Consider the following 20,885-nt stretch of genomic DNA (forward strand, 5'->3'; position numbering starts at 1 on the left):
TAATATTTGGTATTCTTTAAAAAATTCAGTGCAATCATGGTGCCTATCTACAGCAGCTATTACCCTTATTGCCTTTTGCTGCAAATTGAAAATTTCTTTTGCATGAGCAGAAGACCCCCAAACAAGCAACCCATAGCTTATATGGCTATGAAAAAGTCCATAGTATGCCTGTATGAGAGAAGGCCGTTCTAGTTCGCCACATAATTGTTTAAGAGCAAATATACTTGAACTCAGTTTATTTTTTAAAACTATAACATGGTCATGCCAGGTCAAAGTAGAATCAAAAGTTAATCCTAAAAATTTTGGATTTCTCTCATCCATTGGCCTACTGTGTACTTCACGAAGGTTAAACAAAACAGTTTTTGTCTTATCATTATTTAGAACAAGATTATTAGAAATTAACCAGTTTTCAGCTAGCTTTAGATTATGCATAGAGTCAACCAAAAGTTGTTCATGATCTGCATGTCTAGTAATGATGGTTGTGTCGTCGGCATATAATACAATATTTGCAGGGATATTAACACTTAAATCATTAACTACTACCAAAAACAACAGAGGCCCAAGCACAGATCCTTGGGGAACTCCACAATACACAGGCTTAATAGATGATGCATCCTCTCCCAAAACTACATACTGTGTTCTGTTTGACAAATAAGATCTAAATAAATCTAACACTTTACCTTTAATGTTATAATATTCTAATTTTTTTAACAAAATTTCATGTGATACTCGATCGAAAGCTTTACTAAGATCACAGAATGTAATTGCAGCAAAATCCTTATTTTCATAACAGTCGAGAATTTCATCAACCAAGGAAGTAATGGCATGTGTCGTTGAAAGCCCTTTACGAAATCCAAACTGTTTTGTACAAAGGAGTTGATTTGATTCTAAGTATTGCATTAACTGTTTACCAATAACTATTTCAAGAACTTTAGACAGAACAGGAACAATGGCAACAGGCCTATAGTTACCTATTTCATCTTTTTTTCCTTTTTTGTAAATAGGATGAACTTTACTTATTTTAATGATATCAGGAAACACACCTTGAGCCATACAGTTGTTAATCAAAATTGTTAATGGGGTTACTAAGTAAGGTATGGTCTCCTTAATGAGAGCATTTGTCATTCCAAAATGATCCGTGCTTTTTTTTGGAGCTAACTGTTTTACTACATCTAAAACATCATTTTCCGTCACATATTTAAAAACTAAATCTCTAACACTATCAGGTACTACTTTTTTCCTTAAATAATGAGTAAAGTTACAACAATTACTTATTCCTACATTTTGACTAGAATTTACATTATCACAGGCAGTATTCACAAAATATTCATTAAATTCATCTGACTTAAAATAATTATCTACTCTACATTTGCTTGACTTATTTTTATGTTTATTTACAATATTCCATAAAGCTTTTGTTTTATTTTTGGCGTTTTCTATGGCATTAGCATTTTCCCTTTTTTTGGCATTTTTAATCTTACATCTATACACATTTTTAAGTTTTCTGTACTCATTTCTATACCAAACAACATTTGTGTCTTTATATAAATGGTAGAGAGAATCCAATCTTTCTTTAAGTTTTTGTAGCTCTGAATTATACCAAGAACATTTGTTGGAGGTCTTCTTTTTCCTTTGACATTTTTTTACATGTTTTACAAAACTAAGGTTAAAATAAAAACACAAAATATTTATAAAACTACTAAATGCTAAGTTAACATCGTTAATGTAAAATACCTCTTTCCAATTTTCTTTTCTTAAATAATACTTGAGTTCTCTTATACCAGCCTCAGTTATTTTTGTGACCGTTTTACCTTTACATACAGGAAAGTAATCCTTCTCTTCCACCCTATAATTATAAGTAAAAACTTGAGCAAGGTGATCACTAACATGTTTATTAACCACAGAGGCTGTATAATTATTTTCTAATGAGGTGAATATGTTGTCCAAACAATTATTACCTCGCGTAGGCTCATAAATTGTCATATGCAACCCATACATACTAAAAAGGTTTAAAAGGTTTACAGAGTCACTATCATTACTAAGAAAGTTAATGTTAAAGTCGCCACATACAATTGACTGTTTTTTCTGCCGATTGATTTGGCTTAGTAACTTTTCTAAGATGGTAAAAAAATGTTGCACATTTCCATTAGGACTACGATATATGGTTACTAGCAATAAATTCATGTTTATTATTTCAACAGCTGCTATTTCACAGTCTAAATCAACAGATAATTTATTCATATCATCCATTACTTTGATACATGATGGGTCATAGCGAGAAAAAATTGCTGAGCCCCCATGAATTCTAGAAGTTCGGCAATAGCTAGTTACATGATGAAGGTCGCTAATTGAACATATGTTAATTTCATTAACTTTTAACCAGTGTTCAGTTACACAAAGAAAATCTAAATTCATTTCTTTTGCTATCAATTCCAATGTATTGACTTTATTCAGAAGGCTTTGACAATTTTGGTGATAAATTGTTACAGTGTTTTTTGTGTGAACATTATTATAACTTTTATTACCTGTAAAACTATTGATTTTTTTCTTGTTTGTGGTTCTACCATTTATTAAAACATTATTACATTTGCTGGACTTACTTAAGCTAATTTCATCACAACTAGTAAAATTTATTAAATCTATGGGTGGGTCAGAGGGTCTAGTTGTTGTCGATGAACCGTTGAAGCCGGTGGGGTGGAGTTTCCCGACAGCAACTCTGTTCCTGGAGGAGGTGGTTGACTCGTATCTCCTGGTCTCTGAGGGCATCTTGACATCACTGGTACAGACACACCAGGCTCTTCTGTGTTAGATTTTCTTACTAATGGTTCCGGCAGTGTTTCCTCCAGTGGATGGTTGGGCTCAGGAATATGTACAGCAGCCATGTTAGGAACTTCTGACAATGGATTATGGGTCTGAAGATCGATCTTCTCCATGGGAGCGTAAAAAGACTTTGCTACCCCACAGATTTTTTGGGATAACCATAGTTTACCTTTGTTGTTCAGGTGCAAGCCATGGTGGGTATGAAGGTGCCTCCCTGCTTCATATGCATTTACCATCTTTACGTTGGAGTAATTACAGCTCAGTTCACTCAGGATTCTATTTGTTTTCCGAATTTCCTCATTAACACACGACCACTCTGCAAGATCATATCTATGAGGAATATTCACCAGAATTATATGTTTATTAACGTGTTCGTCAAGAGCATCCTTTATTATACTTATAGCTTCATGTGCTTCATTACGTGAAACATCATTAGTCCCGCACAAAACTACTAATACATCTTCCTCTGTCAGCTTCTCACCCCTCAGGTTTGCTGGGTTAAGAACAAGCTTCGCCCCCCCACCAGGAGCTACAAAGGCCACCGTTTCGTGGGACTGAAGAATATTATTTATGTTCCGAGATAACTCACGTCCATGACTATCAGCGCACACCAACATCCTATAATCAGGCTTTTTTGGATTGTCTTCTGCTTTTTTGTAGGCCTGATTCGAATGGGTATCTTTGAAAGCTGTCAGTTTAGATGATGTTTTCCTTCCAGAAATCTTTTTCTTCACAGGCTTACTAATAAACTTATTTGGTGACTTCAGGTGCGGAAGAGTCAGGTCCAATAGCACAAATATCGCTCCTGTCATCGTTTTCTGCTACATTAGCATCATGTGCTGTAAGAATATCAAAACGATTTCTACATGGAATATTAAATGATAGACTTTCATTTTGAGTTGGAATTGGCCTTTGTAATACCCTCCTATCATTACTCTGAACGTTTTTTAAAACTGGGTAACAGTGCAAACACAGATTGGAGTTCTGAGAACGGAGATTTGATACCTCACTTTCTAGGGTATTTTTATCTTGCTCTAACACTTTAATAATAGCATTAAGATTTTTTACTTCCTGTTTTTTTAGATTTAATTCTTGTAGAATAATTTGTGTTTGATAGTCTTTAGATATAGGTTTAGTTTTAGTACATTTGTTCGATTCATCATGTTTTATAAGCTCTTCCCTAAGCTGAAACTCGGTTCTTAACTTATTCTCAAGAGTTTCAATCAGTGCATTTTTTTTCCTCTATTCTCTCATTGTGAGTTGAAGTCATTGTTTTTATGTCAACTTCTTTTTGCTGCAACTTATCTTCAAGTTCCATTTCATAGAAAGACTTTTTATTCTTCATTTCATGCAACTGTTGTTTCAAGTTTTCATTTTCTTGGAGGATAGCGCCACCAATTTCTGCAGCGAGGGAAAGGTTTAATTCAGATTCAACAAACTCATTTTCCACATTGATATTAGATGTTTCAGTAACCAAACCGTTTATACATGAAGGACAATTCCATTTACCTAATTCTAATTTGGACATTGTTTTTACATCAGAGTATGTCAAATTTATGCATCTGAAATGGATCCATTTACCACATGGACCTGTGCAAAGTATGGCACTACTTTTAGCGTTCTTGTTGCAGACTCCACAACTGTACACTCTAGGTCTATCCATTATCTACCCTTTACTAACACTTAAGTAAAGGGTAAATTGTGCAAGATTTTTGGGTTGACTGTTCAATAATATACTGGATTGGTTTTGCTGCAATGAAAAAAATGAGACTTAGATGCTATGAGGTCTATTCTGTTGAGAAACTACTTCCCAAGTTGAAAGTTGTAAGCCAACTATTGGTTGAAGGTCTATTGGCTGAGGATGAGGTCCATTATGTTTTGATCTGACTACACAAGTTGAAGGTCGTAAGCCAACTCTTGGATGAGGTCTATTATGTTGAGAACTGACTACACAAGTAAAAGGTCGTAAGCCAACTCTTGGTCGAGGATGAGGTCTATTATGTTTAGAACTGACTGCACAAGCTGAAGGTTGTAAGCCAAACTCTTGGACAGATGACAAATGTGATTCTGTTGACAGCACTGACAGTGGGTAGTGTGTTTTGTGGTTATGAAATGTCAGATGCGAAATTGGCGGTTATTTTAATGTTCTAACATGAAATGATTAAATTTGAAGGCAAACTTAGACAGCCCTAATCCAAGCACATTAAAACTAAAACTGGATGGATTGTAAGTATTAATATGAAAAGATAGAGTCCCTAGCTGTTATATGACTCACTGTAACTTGTAGGTTAAGTTCGTATCACTCAGAAATCACAAAATACTAATGAAACTTTATAAAACTAGTTTAAATGAGGAGCAAACTACTGGTAGATCTTAATGTAGCCTATTACATGTTAACTTAGTACATTTCATTTGGATGATAAGATAATACTGGGTTAAACAAACTTGAAAATATCAGAGAAAACAAGTTTAATCAATTGGTAACACTTGCAATAGTGACATAATTAATAGTAGGCTTACAAATTTACAAAACTAATAAAACCAGATTTGCCATCATAATGGTTGTTTGGTTGCAGAACTACACAACTGTTTTGGGACGAGCTGCTGTTCTGGCCGAAGGGGTTTTTGATTGTTTGGTTGTAGTTGGGGTGGGAATTTGTTCCCATGTCATTTCTATTAGCTACCATCCGTTCATGTTGCCGGTTAGTTTAACTGGAACTTAACATTCCAGCACTTTTATTTTTTCCATCGCTGTAAAATTTCAAATTAAAAAAAATCAAAACCCCACCAGTAAACATTTTAAGCTACCCCTATTCGGTTGGTGGGGGGGGGGGTGGATTTCAATATACCACCAAAAATAACTTTACATTACCCTAGTAACTGTTATCGAAGCGTGTTTGAATTTATGCAGCCGTTCAAGAATAACCAGGGGGGGGAGTATTATGGGACACCCCGTATAGTATAGTTGTGGGATTAGTGATTGCCTCTGTATAATTCACATAACGTTTTTAAACAGCGAATCTCTGTGGTGAGTTCCTGGAGAGACGGTGGTATGACATGAAAGGAAATCGTGAGAAAGGAGCGGCACTCAACAGCCAGGTGGGGGAACTGCTGTCCAACTATCTTACACACTCGGCTGACCAGCTCAAGACTGTCACGGACATCCTGGGCTGGCTGTCCACCCAACACCAGCAGCTGGCTGAAAAAGATGGAGCTCTCTCTACGTTTCCTTCATTCTCTAGGTTAGATTTTGGCCTGTGTACCATAAAGAAGCTTGGAAATATATACCATTGGTAAATTAGATAACTACTGATTTTTGTTTCTTCAATCAAAATCCTTAAAACCTAGACATATTATTCATCCTTTTTTGTGTTCTAGGACGCTAGGCACGAGCCTGGGATTGTTTTTCACATTACTTCAAGCTAGAACTAGGGGTTGCAACATTATCACTTAGATCAAATCAATTTGTGATTTGAACCCAGGACCTCATGGACCTAAGTCCCACGCTCTAACCACTAGACCAGCTCGGTTTTTCCAAATTGTTCATCCTTAGATTACTACTGAGTTATAGTACTTTGTATGTAGTCTTGGAAAAGTAAACTATTTTATTTGTTTTTTCCAAGTAATTCATGCTACTGCTACTATGTTTGATCTAAAAATGGTGACTTGTTTTGACAATATTTACTGGCCTCAACACATAGTTTCGAGTTGGTTTTAGGATGGTAAGTATTATTTACACCCAAAATTGAACTGATACCGTTAGAGAATTTCTTTACTGCTGCAATAAACAGTTTAGTAGAAAATAAGTTTAAAAAATTTTAAATGTCTTTCAGAAAGTAGAAGCTTTGCGTTTACGTTAAAAAATTATTGAGGTGTTTCATGTTTGTAACAGGTTGAACCTGCATGTGTTGATCACTGGTCTACTGAAGGGACTGGAGAGTGCTGTGAGGCAGAGATTGGAAGACCAGTCCAGTGACAGAGACCAGCTACAGTTGTGGTCATCTCTTACACAGGGACTGGAGACTTTGGTAGCTGTTGTCAAGGCTAACGACAGCAAACCTAACCTCAGGGCTTTCATGAAGGTAAACAAATATTCATTAATGACTTACCTCGAAATGTATCGTCTAACCTTATCTTATATGCTGATGACACTACAGCAATAGTTAAATCAAATAATTTGCAAAATCTTAAACAAGAAATCAGTCTTTCTATTCTTAATTTATCTAATTGGTTTACTTACAGCCAACGGGCTAAAACTTAATAATTCTAAAACACAGGTGATGTTATTTCAAACAATTCAGAATAGGCAAAACTCCACTGTTGAATTATCTTATGATAATAATATTATATCCTTTACTGAAAATGCAAAATTTTTGGGTTTAGATATCGATAAGAATTTAACATGGAAAACACACATAAAAATGGTAGTTGGTAAATTAAATACGGCTTGCTTTCAAATATATGTTTTGAGAAATGTAATAGATTTAAAAACTAAACTCACAGTGTACTATGCAATGTTCTTTTCTGTCTTGCAATACGGGATTGAATTATGGTGAGCAACTTCTTTTTCTAAAGCAGTTTTCAAAATTCAGAAGAAATTTATAAGGATTTTATCATTTATGCCTAAAAGAACCTCATGCAGAGCTTTATTTGCTAAATATGAGATATTAACTTTGCCTTCACTTTATATATTTAAAATGATGGTGAATTTTAAAATTAATTATCAAATGTACAATGATAAACAAATCAGTCATCCATATCTTACACGCTCAAAAAATTTTCAATATCCAAGACATCGCCTTTGTTTATATGAAAGATATCCTTTTTTTATGGGATTAAGGCTTTACAACAGTCTACCCACTAATTTCAAAGAAATTAACAGTATTTCAAAATTTAAAAATGATTTCAAACGATACCTATTACAGAAAAATTATTATAATATTTCCGATTATTTAAATAATAAGTAGATATATTTTAGTTTAAGCTATGTGGATTTTAGTTTTGTTATGTAACTTAGTGTTTAAGATCTCTGACAATATCACCTGTTTCACCAGCTAACGCTGGATCTGTGAAATGTTTTTGTGATAATAAAGTAATATTTAATTTCATTTCATTTAAAAAAAAAAAAAAAAAAAACAATGAACAATAATTGAAAATATCGGGGACCCGCAGACTCCTAGTATTAATTATTCATTATTAATAATAGGGGTCTGATATTTTTGGGTCAGGTCAAGGAAACAGTTAGATTGATTTGATTCAAATCCAAGGGATCAGGTTGGGTCCAACTCTGGCCAGTTGGAGCCATGTTTTTGTTTTTGGGATCGAAGATAACATCTGCGGAGATTAGCCATTGAAAATTGACGATTTCATCATGATTGTGTGTTCACGGTATTTCTGCGAGTGCGAGTTCATGATTTCTTGGTGGCAGAAGATGTTCTAGATGTTACCGTGACTTAAGATGTTCACGGTTTTGCTGTGAACATGGAAGAAGTTCATAATTTTACCGCAATATGGGGAAGATCATGTACAATATTATTTTTAAATTGATATTGTATGACAATTAATATTTGGAAAAATCAATACGTTTTCAAAAATGTTTGACCCAACTCAACCTGAAGTAAAAAAGTCAGGCCGACAAACCTCTGAATACTATACACAACAAAACAGAGTGTATCTTACAATTTCCCGTCAAGGTTCTGTAGTTGTTTTTTTTTTCTAAATCAGTTTTATGATTTGATTGCTGATGATGAAATTATTTGATTAGACTATGTGGTACTGTTGTTTGTTTTTTTTTTACGATGTAACAAATCTGTCTTAAATGAGTAGAATGAGCCTTCCTTAAAGACTTATTCTTACCAACTGCAGCCAGGTAATCTATGCAATTGTATGTCAATCAGATGAAACTATCTTACAAACAACCCGATCTGCACATATTGTGTTTTTAGGGCTGCACAGCAGTGTTGAAGCTTTTCCTGTCTCAAGGAATGTCTACATGCAGATTCATGTTCAAACACGAACCTGCCACTGTGTCTCAGGTGCTCAAGAAGCTTCAAGTCACTACAAGATACTTACAGACAATATGCAACTATGTGAAGGTAGGCTATCAATGTGATCCACTGTAAAAATTGTTACTACAGTAAAGTCCTGCAGACTTGGCACCTAATAACCAGACAGTTTAGATTTCTCCGCAAATCCATAGTGAGTTTTTTTTTGTTGGTGTTTAACTTTATTTAGCACCCTGCAAGCGACCCTATAGTGGTCAACTGTAAAACTCAGTAGCTTCAAAAGTTACATAGCTACTAGCTAGAGCATATGTCTTTTGCCATTTAAACCTACTACTTGCGGACATAGAGACCAGTATACCTTAGAGCCTAGCCAGTCATTTAGAGCCATAACAATGAATTTTGGGAAAAATTATTTTCTTTACTAAGTTAAATTTATATGTTTTATTGTTATGGTGTAAATTTAGTAGCTATGTATGAAAAATAAAAGCGGAATGTTTTCATTGTTAGGTCCTTTATATGTAAAATAAAGACACATTTCATTTAATTTCTTTATTATGTCTCAGTTTTTTTAACTGTTGGTACTTTTTGCTGATGGCCGGGCATTTTCCAAACACAGTCCTCTTCCAAGTCACACTACGCCCGGGTTTATGGAACTTTTAACCACATGTAATGAACGATTCTCTTTAGTGAAAGAGTTTCATAGCAAAAGATTTATTCATAGTATAGTCTCTTAGTGAGTTGTATTTTATCATAGTTTTGTGTCCTAGGTGAGTAAAGACACTGGACTGACACAGTATCTGCCTCCCATCAGAGCTGTGCTGGAGTCCATCCTTCTACAGGTCAGGAGCATCATAGTTATCAACAATTGCACCGACGCATTCTTCATGGGCAGCATGAAAAACAGGGACCTCAAAGGCCAAGAGATACCTTCTCAGGTAAGCACACCATGTCTATTTGAGAGAATTAGAATTTAGTGTTCCACTATGGTTTACTGACTGGATTTTTATTATGGTGAATACAAAATGCTAAACAGTAAACTGTTCTGTGAAATGTAAATAAAACATAAAGAAAATTATTTTCAGTGTCCAATAAATAAGTGTCCATTCCATTCAGTGACCTGGCATTCTTAGGACCTACAAAACGACGATGACATTTTCGTGACCGCGGGAGACGACGATGATTGTTTTCGTGACCGCGGGTAACGACGATGTCGTTTCCGTGACCACGGGAGAAGACAATGACGTTTTCGTGACCGCGGGAGACGACGACGACGTTTTCGTATAATGTTTCTGTTACCGCTGAAAAATATCAGGATTTTGTCACGACCACGAAAGACAGTGGTGATGTTTCTGTTACTGAGTGAGATATTCATTATTTTTCAGTTATCGCAGAAAACGATGATGGTGTCTCTACGACAGTGTTAGATGATCACGATATATAACCTCGAGTTTGGCTTGACCAAAAATTTCAAAATGGCACACTTCTAGAAAGTTTTATCTTTTATATTTTGTAATATCTTCATTTACCTTTAACGTGGTATTTATTTAATGTGTTTAGAAGGGTTTAAAATTTAAATTGGCTACGTGAAATTTTTCTAGTTTCTGCATAAATTATTTCTGTAGGTCACTTGAGAAACAACCTATAACTCTAAAATTATATACTATGAAAGTACATAAAGACAGGGTTGGTGTAGTAATCATTACAGAAAATTTGGTAAAATTGAAATTATAATATATAAAAATTGAATACTTGTGTAAGGCAATATTACAGTACAGTAATCATAAATTTTGTTTCTTTAACTGAGAATGCTCTTTCCAATAACTAAAATAGTGAGTTGTGTTAGCGCTAAAACAGCATTGCTGGAGTTGGCGCAAAACACGTTGGAAATTTTAGTATGAAAAGTACGAACTGTAATTCCTGGAATTTTTTTTACTCATGAATTTTTCCTGGTTGGCCTGGTGGACACCCTGTTATAGTACCCCTGCCGCAGCTAACCTGCAGGCTAAGCGAATCTCCATTTCCCTGGTTGAATTTTCACTAAAATATTTGCTTAAAATTGTCATATTTGTTTTATATTTAAATAACATTAGGTTTTATGAGTACTTGGGTTTGATGATACAGGAAAGGCAATAGTAACATTTTTTATTGAAATTTGTTTAAATTGAAATAGTCTAAATTTAATATACAAATTTACCTAATTTGACCAAAATATATCCCTTAATAAACAAACTCTATCTTTTTTTTCTCAGTAAGAATAAATAGAATTTTTAAACTTACATTTTTTTTAATTTTCTCTGTAACCATTAGGTGCACAACAACGGTTCAATCATTTATATATAAGGATACTATACTATTTTCTTGTTTAGCTCTATAAAATAGTTTTTAAAGAAATTCCAAAAGATTTTTTTTCTGGGGGTCAAAAATGGGAAAAATAATTTTTTACTCCATAAAACCATGTTCCTATGGTTTTATAATGCTGGTTTTCTGGTTCATAAACGTGTTCAAAAATGTAGGTTTAGACATTTGTACCAAATATCAACAAAATCGTATGATTTTGACTCGAGTTATCCAACAAAACCTTTGTGCTTTAGAATAGACAAACTTTAAAAATACTATCTGAAGTATGAGAGTAGCCTAGATAGGTTGTATGAAAGGTTGCATATTTTTTTATGGAATAAATGATTTTTGATTAGATTTCATTCGACCCTACCTAAATGTAAATTGAATGAAGGGATGATATGTGGGGGTCAAGTGTGAGTTAGGTTGATGCAAATTATAGATCTGAAAATGATATAGAATGTCATTTCATATAGAAGTGTGCATATTAAGTAGGACAGATACATGGATAGAGTATTCTTATCTCTTTGGCTAAAAGTCATAGTTGTTTAAGGGGATGACACTAATTACCGGTAATTTATTGGGAATTTTGTCTTAGATTGAAGTTGAGGAAGAAGGACTAAATAGTCTACACAATGGATCGGATTCAGAACAAGAAAAGGAAAAGGATGACGGAGAAAGCTCTGCTATTGAAACAGACATAGAAGGTGAAGAGGACGATGCCAGTAACTCAATCAGCATTTAGTGTCTGTCTGAAGATGAAGTTGCATTCTCAAGAACAAGTTTAAGCCAAGAATTGGGCTAATTTGTTTACTAATTTGTTTTTTATATTTTGAAAAGTGTTTTGCTACTCTCATGGTTATCACAATAGTATATAAGTTTATCTGTGGATATTTTAGTTCTGTTGTACAGTAAGATATTGAACAATGTCACAACTATGTTTTACAATACAACCTTTTTAATTATTAATCGTTTGAATAGATCCTTAGTCTAAAAGATAATAATAAACCAAAACATTGTTTATGATATAAACCAATTGTTCTATGGGTTTAGTCTCAGTTAGTTGTTTTTTATTAGATGTAATATTTGAGTTATTAGATTCTTCAGGTTTAAAATTGTGTTACTGACAAATTCTTTCATCTGAGATAATGTGTTAAAACAAAATAAATTGTTTATCTTATGGTGACAGTGATGGAATTATTTTACCCTTTTACTCTAATGTTATTTTTAATTACTATTGGGCAAAAATCCTATTTAATCAATTTCTTACAAATGCAAATTGTTATTTCCAAGGCAATTTAAAAAAATGGGCCACTTTATTCACTGCCGTAAATAATCTATTGGACAGAAAATATATTAGCCAGCAAATTCAACAATAAACACAAGTATCTTCATTCTGCCTCTAATGGGTTCGAGTAGGGTGTTGAGTGGATTAATGTTGAAACTTGCAAATAAATTGGTACCTTAACATTTTAATGTCCATTACACAATTACTATTACGTCATAATTTGTTTGAGTTTGAACATTGGTTACCATACCATACTATTTGAGTTATTGATTTTTCATTTGTAAAATCAAAGTATTATAAATCAGAAAATGGGATGTTTATACGAGATATTTACAAACCAATAATATCTAAAAAAAACTAAACTTTAACAATAAAAACTAAACTTTAGGCCAAAGTAACGGGAGACCGAGCTTTGCTTGGATTGAATAAAACATTTATTTATTAAGTTAATTAGCTAAATTTTAAAATATTTACTATGTAATCAATGTGAACAGATTTATTTTAATACACCTTTATAAATACATTGCAATTCACATAATGTTACATGTGGGGGGGGGGACGTTTCAACTTCTATATTGATTGGGTTGTCGTATGATGGGATTGGGTCGTATGACTCTTGACTCTTTCTAGTGTTTTATTTAAATTTCAAATTAAATGCCACCTAGAAGACGAAGAACTGTGAGTGGCCGGAGGGAACGAGAACCTTGACCCCTAGCATCACCCTCCCAATGGAACATGGATACAGAGCGAAAGTGGCTTACAGTTTAAGCAAGAAAAGACTGGCCGAGACAGTTCAATTTTTACACTTTTTTGCCATTGAGGAAAAGTTTGTTTCGCTCATTTGCGGAATTCACCATACATTCAGGATTGGAAACTCCCAATCTGAAAACAGGACTGCAAGACTTAAATCTAGAAATTATTTAAATCTAGAAATTATTTGGATAACATTCGTCAATTCAATTTACTTTGCCATGGTCAGCTCCGAAAAGGTCGTGATCCTAGATATATTTAGATATTTATATGTACAAAGTTGACACTGGACTCCAAAAGTGCATGAAACAAAAATGCAAACAAAAAATCTAATGAAAATCTTATGCGGGAAATAGGGTTACACATTGAAAACACCAACCCATTTGTCCAATCTCTTATCACTATGGCAGACATTTGTAGGAACGAAAGCTCCGAGGAGTCAAGTGAGATTCCTATTTTATTCTTTTATTACTGTACAAGTTGCAGTTTTGCTCAATTTCGAGCATAATTTAAAATGGTACCCAGCTGTTGAAAATTATTATGCTTTTAAATTTTAAATGACCTTGACTAAAGAAACGGATGCACTTTTAGCAACTTAGCTACAAAAGGATCCCTCTATACGCTACACACATCTTTCATTCTTATTCAGGTAAAAAAAAAAACTTTTTGTCCCTGTCTCAACGTTAAAATATAACAATTACAATATTTTTTTCCAAAACATAGGAAGACTTGCAGCTTTAAAACTAAAATTGATTTGCAAAATAATGGTCACTGGTTGTATAGCAGCAATAAAACATTATGTGTGAGGCTGCTGTTTTGTATGCTTTTGTAATGTAATTTTGTTTAATGTACTTCTAAATTGTTAAACAAAATTAAGCAAGTCAATGATATTAAATATTTATGAGGTACTTAGTTTTGTCGATTTAGTCTTTAACCATTTATCCTGACAGTCCATTTAAGGACATATAATTTCCTATTATACACATCACTTAGGAATTTAGCATAATAATGTTATTTATTTATCCATCCAATGATATTTAACAACATAATCATCATGATTTGATCCAACTGGCTTTATCATTATCAGCAGTATTAGTGTTTTGAAAGACTAATGGACCCTTTACATTTTTACTAAAGAAAAGAGTTTTGAAAACATTCTGAATACAGTTGTATATTTTCCAAAAATGCAAGTAAAGCCAAAATGGGTCGGTAAGGAGCCTGAATATTCAAAGTTCAACTCCATCCCGAGTCAGGCAGACCCCCCTGTTCTCTATGACGACTTTAGGCCTCTAGCAATCATGGCAAAAATCAGCTTGGTTTTGCCAATTAAAAACATAATCTTTAAAAGAAATAAATTGGATTTCAAATGGTTTAGTCTTGAAATCATATCCGTACCTTTTTTGAATCTGCTGATAGGCTACTTCTTGCCCAGCAGAATTATGTCATTTGACAGTGGGAAAAAAATATTCCCTTGGAAAGAAGCCGGGGGTTGCCTGTTGTCCAACCTGTGGTTCATGTACGGACAACACCATCTGTTGTCTCTGGTGGAAAAGATGAACACATTTGATCACTCAATGTTGTTCAACTCTAAAGCATTCTACTACAAGAAGCTCAGCAAGTACGCCTGGGTCTTAGCATCCTACCTGTATCCGATGTTGCTGCTAGCCAAGGTGGGGATTGCGACATACAACGGTGAAACTTGTAACAAAAAAAAGTGTGCAAAGCTAGAGCTTATCAGAGGGTTCTTCGTCTACCAGAGCCAACTGCAGTTGTTCATATACACTTTCTTCTGTTACGAGCTTAAGCACAGATTCAAAACTATGAATGTTGTATTTTACGATTTCATACAGTCCTCTTACCTCAGGAGACGAGTGGTGGGAAACAACCACGCGGAGTTTGAAAACCATCGCTTACAATACATCCATCTCAACCAGTGCGCCAAAACCTTGAATGATCTTTTTGGCATCCGATTTGCCTTCATCTTCGGAGCTTACATTTTGCAGCTCCTCTGGATCCTTTTCTACTTCTACACTGTGAAAGGTTATGTCATCACAGGCTATGATGTCTTGGCAATCGTCTACAATTTCATCCTCTTGTTTTTTGTTACTCTCAACACAGACCTACTGGTTATTGAGGTAAGTATGACATTTCATATCGTGTGTATCCATTTTTAGAACACATATTTGATGTGCACACACTTGGTATGCTGCCTTTGAAATCGCTTGTACAAAACTCCGTTAGACAAGTTCTCTTCATCTTAGATGCGCATACCTTTAGATGCGCATCTATTACGCGTCTAGGAAACCTTACTGTGACTGAGGCCGTAGAGCAGTCGGGGGATTTAGGTATTATATCTTACGCCTATTCTAATGTTTTAAGTAGTGATGTGTCAAAACCGTCATAAACTTTGGTTAAGTTTTGGTTTTGAGATTTTGTGATTTTCCCATAAAATCTATAAATAACAGGTGATTTTCTTATAAATAACAGAAAAACAAAATTTTCTCGAAAACAGACCAAACGATTTTGATCAAACTTTAGTATGTTGTAGCCCTTAAAATTCTGAACGAAATGGGTTCCTGTAAAAATTATGATTCAAAAGTTATTGTAACTTATGTTATTTCCCCATAAAAAACCATAATTTAAGAGTAAATCGGATTTTTGAAAAAAAACCCGGATTTGATTGAAATCAGTATGTGATGATGGTCCTTTCAATTTCCTAACAACATGCAGCAACCCCCATTGCTGTAAAAATTACGATTCAAAAGTTATTGTAACTTATGTTATTTTTCCATAAAGAACCACAAAAAGGCCGAAAAATGGGATTTTTTGAAAAAAATCTGGTTCTGATTGAAATTTGTCTGGTGTGTTGTTTCGTCTCTTACAATTCTAAACAAAATAGTGCAACCTCCCATTCCTGTAAAAATTACAGTTCATGTATTGAATGAAACTTTTGTGATTTTACCTAATCTAGTCACTCTCATCACTTACCTATGATACAGGTAGTTGACAAGCTAAAGGGAGAAAGTATGTATCATATTGCTAATACAATTTATTTTTATGTTTCAATTCATAAGTTTAATTTGACTTCTACAGTAGGATCTTATCTTAAATATTTTACAGAGCCAACAAATGGAAAACTATCTGAACTTGATACCGACACAAGAGCTTAGTTGGAACACACAATTTCAGGTCTGTAGTAGATTTTTAGTTATTATAATCCCATTGGGCGCCTTCTGGGAACATGTATCGGTGCACCGGTGCAGATGAACCAGTGACTTGCTCACCGTTACCGTCCTGGGGCAAGAGTCTTTGTATCCCAGAACGGTTAGTCACCGGTTTACGTTACACATCGAATTATAATTTACAAATCTACCTACCCTCACGGGATAAAATATTTGAAAATTATTCACTTATTATAATCCATCAAACTAATGAATGAACATTATTTTATGGACCCGCCATCTTGCCATAGCTGCATACTATTGTCCAAAAAACCGGTGTATTATGTATGCTCCGTACAATTTCTCCGGTGCATAAATCTTGCACCGGTGGAGGAAGTATCTGTCTGCTAGCTTAACTCACCGGTCTCCCAGAACTCGTTTTATGCACCGGTCCTACACTGGTGCACGGGTCAGTGTTCCCAGAACGTGCTCATTAACAATAAGAAAATAAAAACTAACGGCAATAAAATTATTAAAAGTATGTTATCGTTTTGGTTTTCCATAATTCACCATTTTCAGCTAACATCTCTTGAGAGCATTTCTATTTAAAATTAATGGCTTCAAGCATTGATTATACACAGAACTCTGTGTATAGTCAATGCTACAAGTCACACAATACAATACAAACATTTATATTAACTATATAAAATGTATTGAATTATTAGGATTAAATGCTCATGTTTGCATGTCGGTATAGTCAAACGCGATGAAGACTAACATTTGTGTACAATGTATTTTTACTGATTTGATCCTACCAGGCCTAGATAAACTGTACACTGTTTCAAAACATTTTAAATGACTTCTTGATTAGCATTTTACGTGTTTGCACTAATATAGGAATTTAATAAAAAGAAATTGTCTTCCAACAATTTGTACAAGCGGAGATTTAATATTTCTTGGTAACAAAAATATTTTAATCTTAATTTTGAAAGCTGATTGTGTAGGATTTGCAAATTCTAGGAACTTAATGCATAATATATCTATGTACTGGGGATGTGCCAAATTATGGATTTTACAGCACATTTGCAGCATAGAATATAGTTCTTGCAGTTTTCCAAGGAAAAACAATCCTTATAAATACACAATGTTGTCTAAGGGATGTAAGATACCAGCTTTTCTGAGACGTAACAGTCCGTCATCTTCTAGGTAGGGTAACGCTGTATAGCTACTGATCACGCCACCACTACTTCCTTATATCGCTCAGACAACACAGCGCTATTCAGAAGTCTCAGAGGGATTTTCGTTGCACAATTACTTTTTGTATCATAAATTATTCGACTAAACCCAGGTGAAATTTTATAACAGAGCATAATATTTAAGAAACTCAATTACAGTAGAACCCCGTTTAACCGAAATAAAGGGGGAGAGCCGTTTCGGATAACCAATTTTTTGGTTAACCCATCATATGGTAAAAATAGCCTACCACGGTGTGTGGGAAAAATGAATTTAAAACAGTGTCTATATAATACAGTGTTTTATTTCAGCTACAGAAATGTTACAATGGTTAGAAAATACTTTAAACTAAACAAATGAAGTTACTAAAGCATTTTACAGTACTTATATTTTAGCCTTGTATTATTTTATGGAACCGTTTTTTGGTTAACCCGAATTCGGTTTACCAGGGTTCTACTGTAGTTGGGTTTTCAACTTCATATGAATCTTGATGATTTCATGTCTAGCTGGATCATACTCTTCACCAATGTGAGATGTTTAGAGTCAACATCTCTGCGTGTGGAATGGTAGATGTGGACCGTTCTCTTTTACTGAGTGTAAGTTGACGTTAATTAAGTTAAAGAAACTTCTAAACAACTTTGTTGAGAAAACTACTAAACTGACAAAGAAAAGATTGAATTTGCCAAAATATACTGTTAAATCCACCTTGTCTATCTATCAAGGTAAAATTTTAAAAATATCGCATATGGTCCAAATGTAAGAAAAGAAAATTATACAGAGATAATTTAGGGGGTTTGCACTATTTTAATAGAACGGTTAATTGACCATTGTTATATCCATAATTTCATAAATAATAAATTCAGTGATGGTATTCACAAGATATTCTACAATTATATTCAGCTTAAAATATTTACACAAAGAGCATCACTGTCCATTTAAGCGATGGTATTATCTAGTGATGGTCAAAACCAGAAATTTTGAATCTCGAAACCAAAACCGAAACTTAAACAATCGAATCCAGAATCTCAAAACTCAAAATCTGACGCAAAACTTTTTAGTTAAGGAACCTGGTCAAGGTTGCTAAAAAATAAAAATACATACATGGTAATGATAACATTTTAATTATGACAAGCTGCTATACCCGTGCTTTGCAACGGGAAGAAAATGTGACCTAGAGAGCTATTAAAGTGGTGCTGATGTGTGTTTTAAAATACAGCAACTCCATCATTTAGTTTGAAAATATAAACTGATTTAAAAGTTAAACCTACTTACTTTCAAACCCCTACTTTTGATGTTAATAGATCCATAAGAATATGACAACATACCTTAGTGTAGCATTAGCATCAATTGCTTCATATTGATGCATCATGTCATGTTTTACCATAATCCTTCAATTTTAGTCAAGCTTTTTTCACATGTAGCTTAGGCTTACTATATAAATGAAACTATATAGGTAAAAAATGAAACTTTGAGCAATACTTAAACCAAACATAACCCTCCTCAATCTACATAAAGCGTCACAAACATCTTTTTCGAGTAAATAAACAAATACCAGTTCATTGTACATGATTGTACTGACCAGCTGCTTCATTAACTAAATTAAAATAAATCATTTAAACAATGGAAGCATGCCAGGCGTAGCCCTTTGGAAATCATCCTGTGGGGCAGAGCTCTTAGGAAATTCGTCCATATATAAATACTTTTCGGCAAATCTACACACTCTAAGCTTCATTTTGATGTGCCATATGCCTATATTTTTACTTTGTAAGTGACCTTAACCGTTTACATAAAATTTGATTGTATCACTTTAATAATATAATAGATTATGCGATCAAAACTGAAAGAGATTGACTCCTGATCCAGACATAATAACATAAATGTGACAGATAAACTTCAAATCCAAAATAACATATTTTTTTAATAAATAACTAACATTAAAACAATGAAACTCCTGACATTGAAATAAACATGAATATTACATTAATTAGAACATTTAGTGGTCAATATTTCTTTGTGTTTAACAAATATCGAATATCGATATACAAAACTGAATTGTCAGTTGTTCCAGTATTTAAGATGCCTGTTGCAGTTCAGAATACAATTTACTTGTTTCATAAGTGTTAATGGAGTTGTGTTTGCTCCATCGCTACCAACTCGTGTGTAAACAATGTTGTTAACAATAATAATGACACAAAAAATGTCATCATTTTCAAAAATATAATAGCCAAAACTTCCTATTTCGAAACTTTTGAATCTCGAACCTCACCTAACGAATCTCGAAACCGAAACTTTTCCAAAGTTTTGATGGTTTGATGGTTTTGATTTGAGATTTGGTTTTGACACATCACTAGTATTATCATCAGGAAAGCCCAGGGCATAAAATAACATGTTGTCGCCCAGTGACTATGGATGGTGCCGGCATATTTTTTTTATGATTCACATTTTAAATGTATAGGAATTTAAAATAACATTATGTAAATATTTTAGAGTATTGAGCTATGTATGATTTTGGCCCAAGATACCATTTACAAGATAGCCTAATCTAAAAATGCACTAAAAGATGCGTAGAAATGTGTGATTTTCACTTAAGTTTATGCAAAAATTACCAGGGGGCCTCAGACCCCCCTTTTTGATGGGGGTATGAATACCCCCCAGGCCCCCCGGTAAGTCGCTTTGTCGCTTTTCTTGTCGCCCAGTGGAAATCCCTTAAAATATGCTCCGGGAAAGCCATGAATGTCAAAAACCCAACATACTGCAATAATAGGCAACTCGTGTTTTTACGAGTTTCAACTCAACAATGGCTGAATAGGTTTGAGCAATTTTGAATATCATTCAAATAAGTTATGTGTTTCCAATGATGTCGGAGGAGCAATAGTAAAAATTTGCTATGGTAACGGGGCACGGCAAAAAATCTCCTGTGGTCATGGAGAAATCATAAATAACCTCTTTGGTAGAGTCATGCAATTGCAGAGACAACATTTTTTTCTGCAAAATCAAGTAACTCTTTGAATTAACCTAAATACTTTGTACTTTTCAATTCCACAATGCAAAAAAAAAAAAAAACAGCTCTAACCTATTGCAGAATCGGTGTCACGTCATCACAAAAGCCTACACTGTACCGGTACTACAGTATTTGATGAGTCAATGAAGTAATGTTACTTGCAATGACTTTACTTAGGACATTAGGAATGAATACAAACCCTTTAAGAAGCTAAATGTTCATGTAGAATTGTCAGCCTGGAATTTTGCCGCCGAAATGAGCTTTGCACGGTCGCCACACTATTCTCTCTC

The 20,885-nt window shown here is 34.0% G+C and overlaps 1 protein-coding gene across 1 annotated transcript in view; it reads left to right on the forward strand.

Moving 5' to 3' along the window:
* The window catches only part of LOC128988871 (Fanconi anemia group D2 protein-like), a 56,591-nt gene extending 44,241 nt beyond the window's left edge, over nt 1–12,350 (forward strand). The window contains exons 22-26 of the mRNA XM_054410594.1: nt 5,837–6,062; nt 6,713–6,902; nt 8,766–8,915; nt 9,593–9,760; nt 11,761–12,350. Of these exons, the coding sequence (XP_054266569.1) occupies nt 5,837–6,062; nt 6,713–6,902; nt 8,766–8,915; nt 9,593–9,760; nt 11,761–11,907 (881 nt within the window). The 3' untranslated portion in view covers nt 11,908–12,350. The remainder of the gene's footprint in view (nt 1–5,836; nt 6,063–6,712; nt 6,903–8,765; nt 8,916–9,592; nt 9,761–11,760) is intronic.
* The last annotated feature ends 8,535 nt before the right edge of the window (nt 12,351–20,885 follow it).

This window comes from Macrosteles quadrilineatus, unplaced genomic scaffold, assembly GCF_028750875.1.
Source record: "Macrosteles quadrilineatus isolate MER2022 unplaced genomic scaffold, UCM_ALF_1.0 Scaffold_3__2_contigs__length_128488019, whole genome shotgun sequence".
Lineage (NCBI taxonomy): Eukaryota > Metazoa > Arthropoda > Insecta > Hemiptera > Cicadellidae > Macrosteles > Macrosteles quadrilineatus.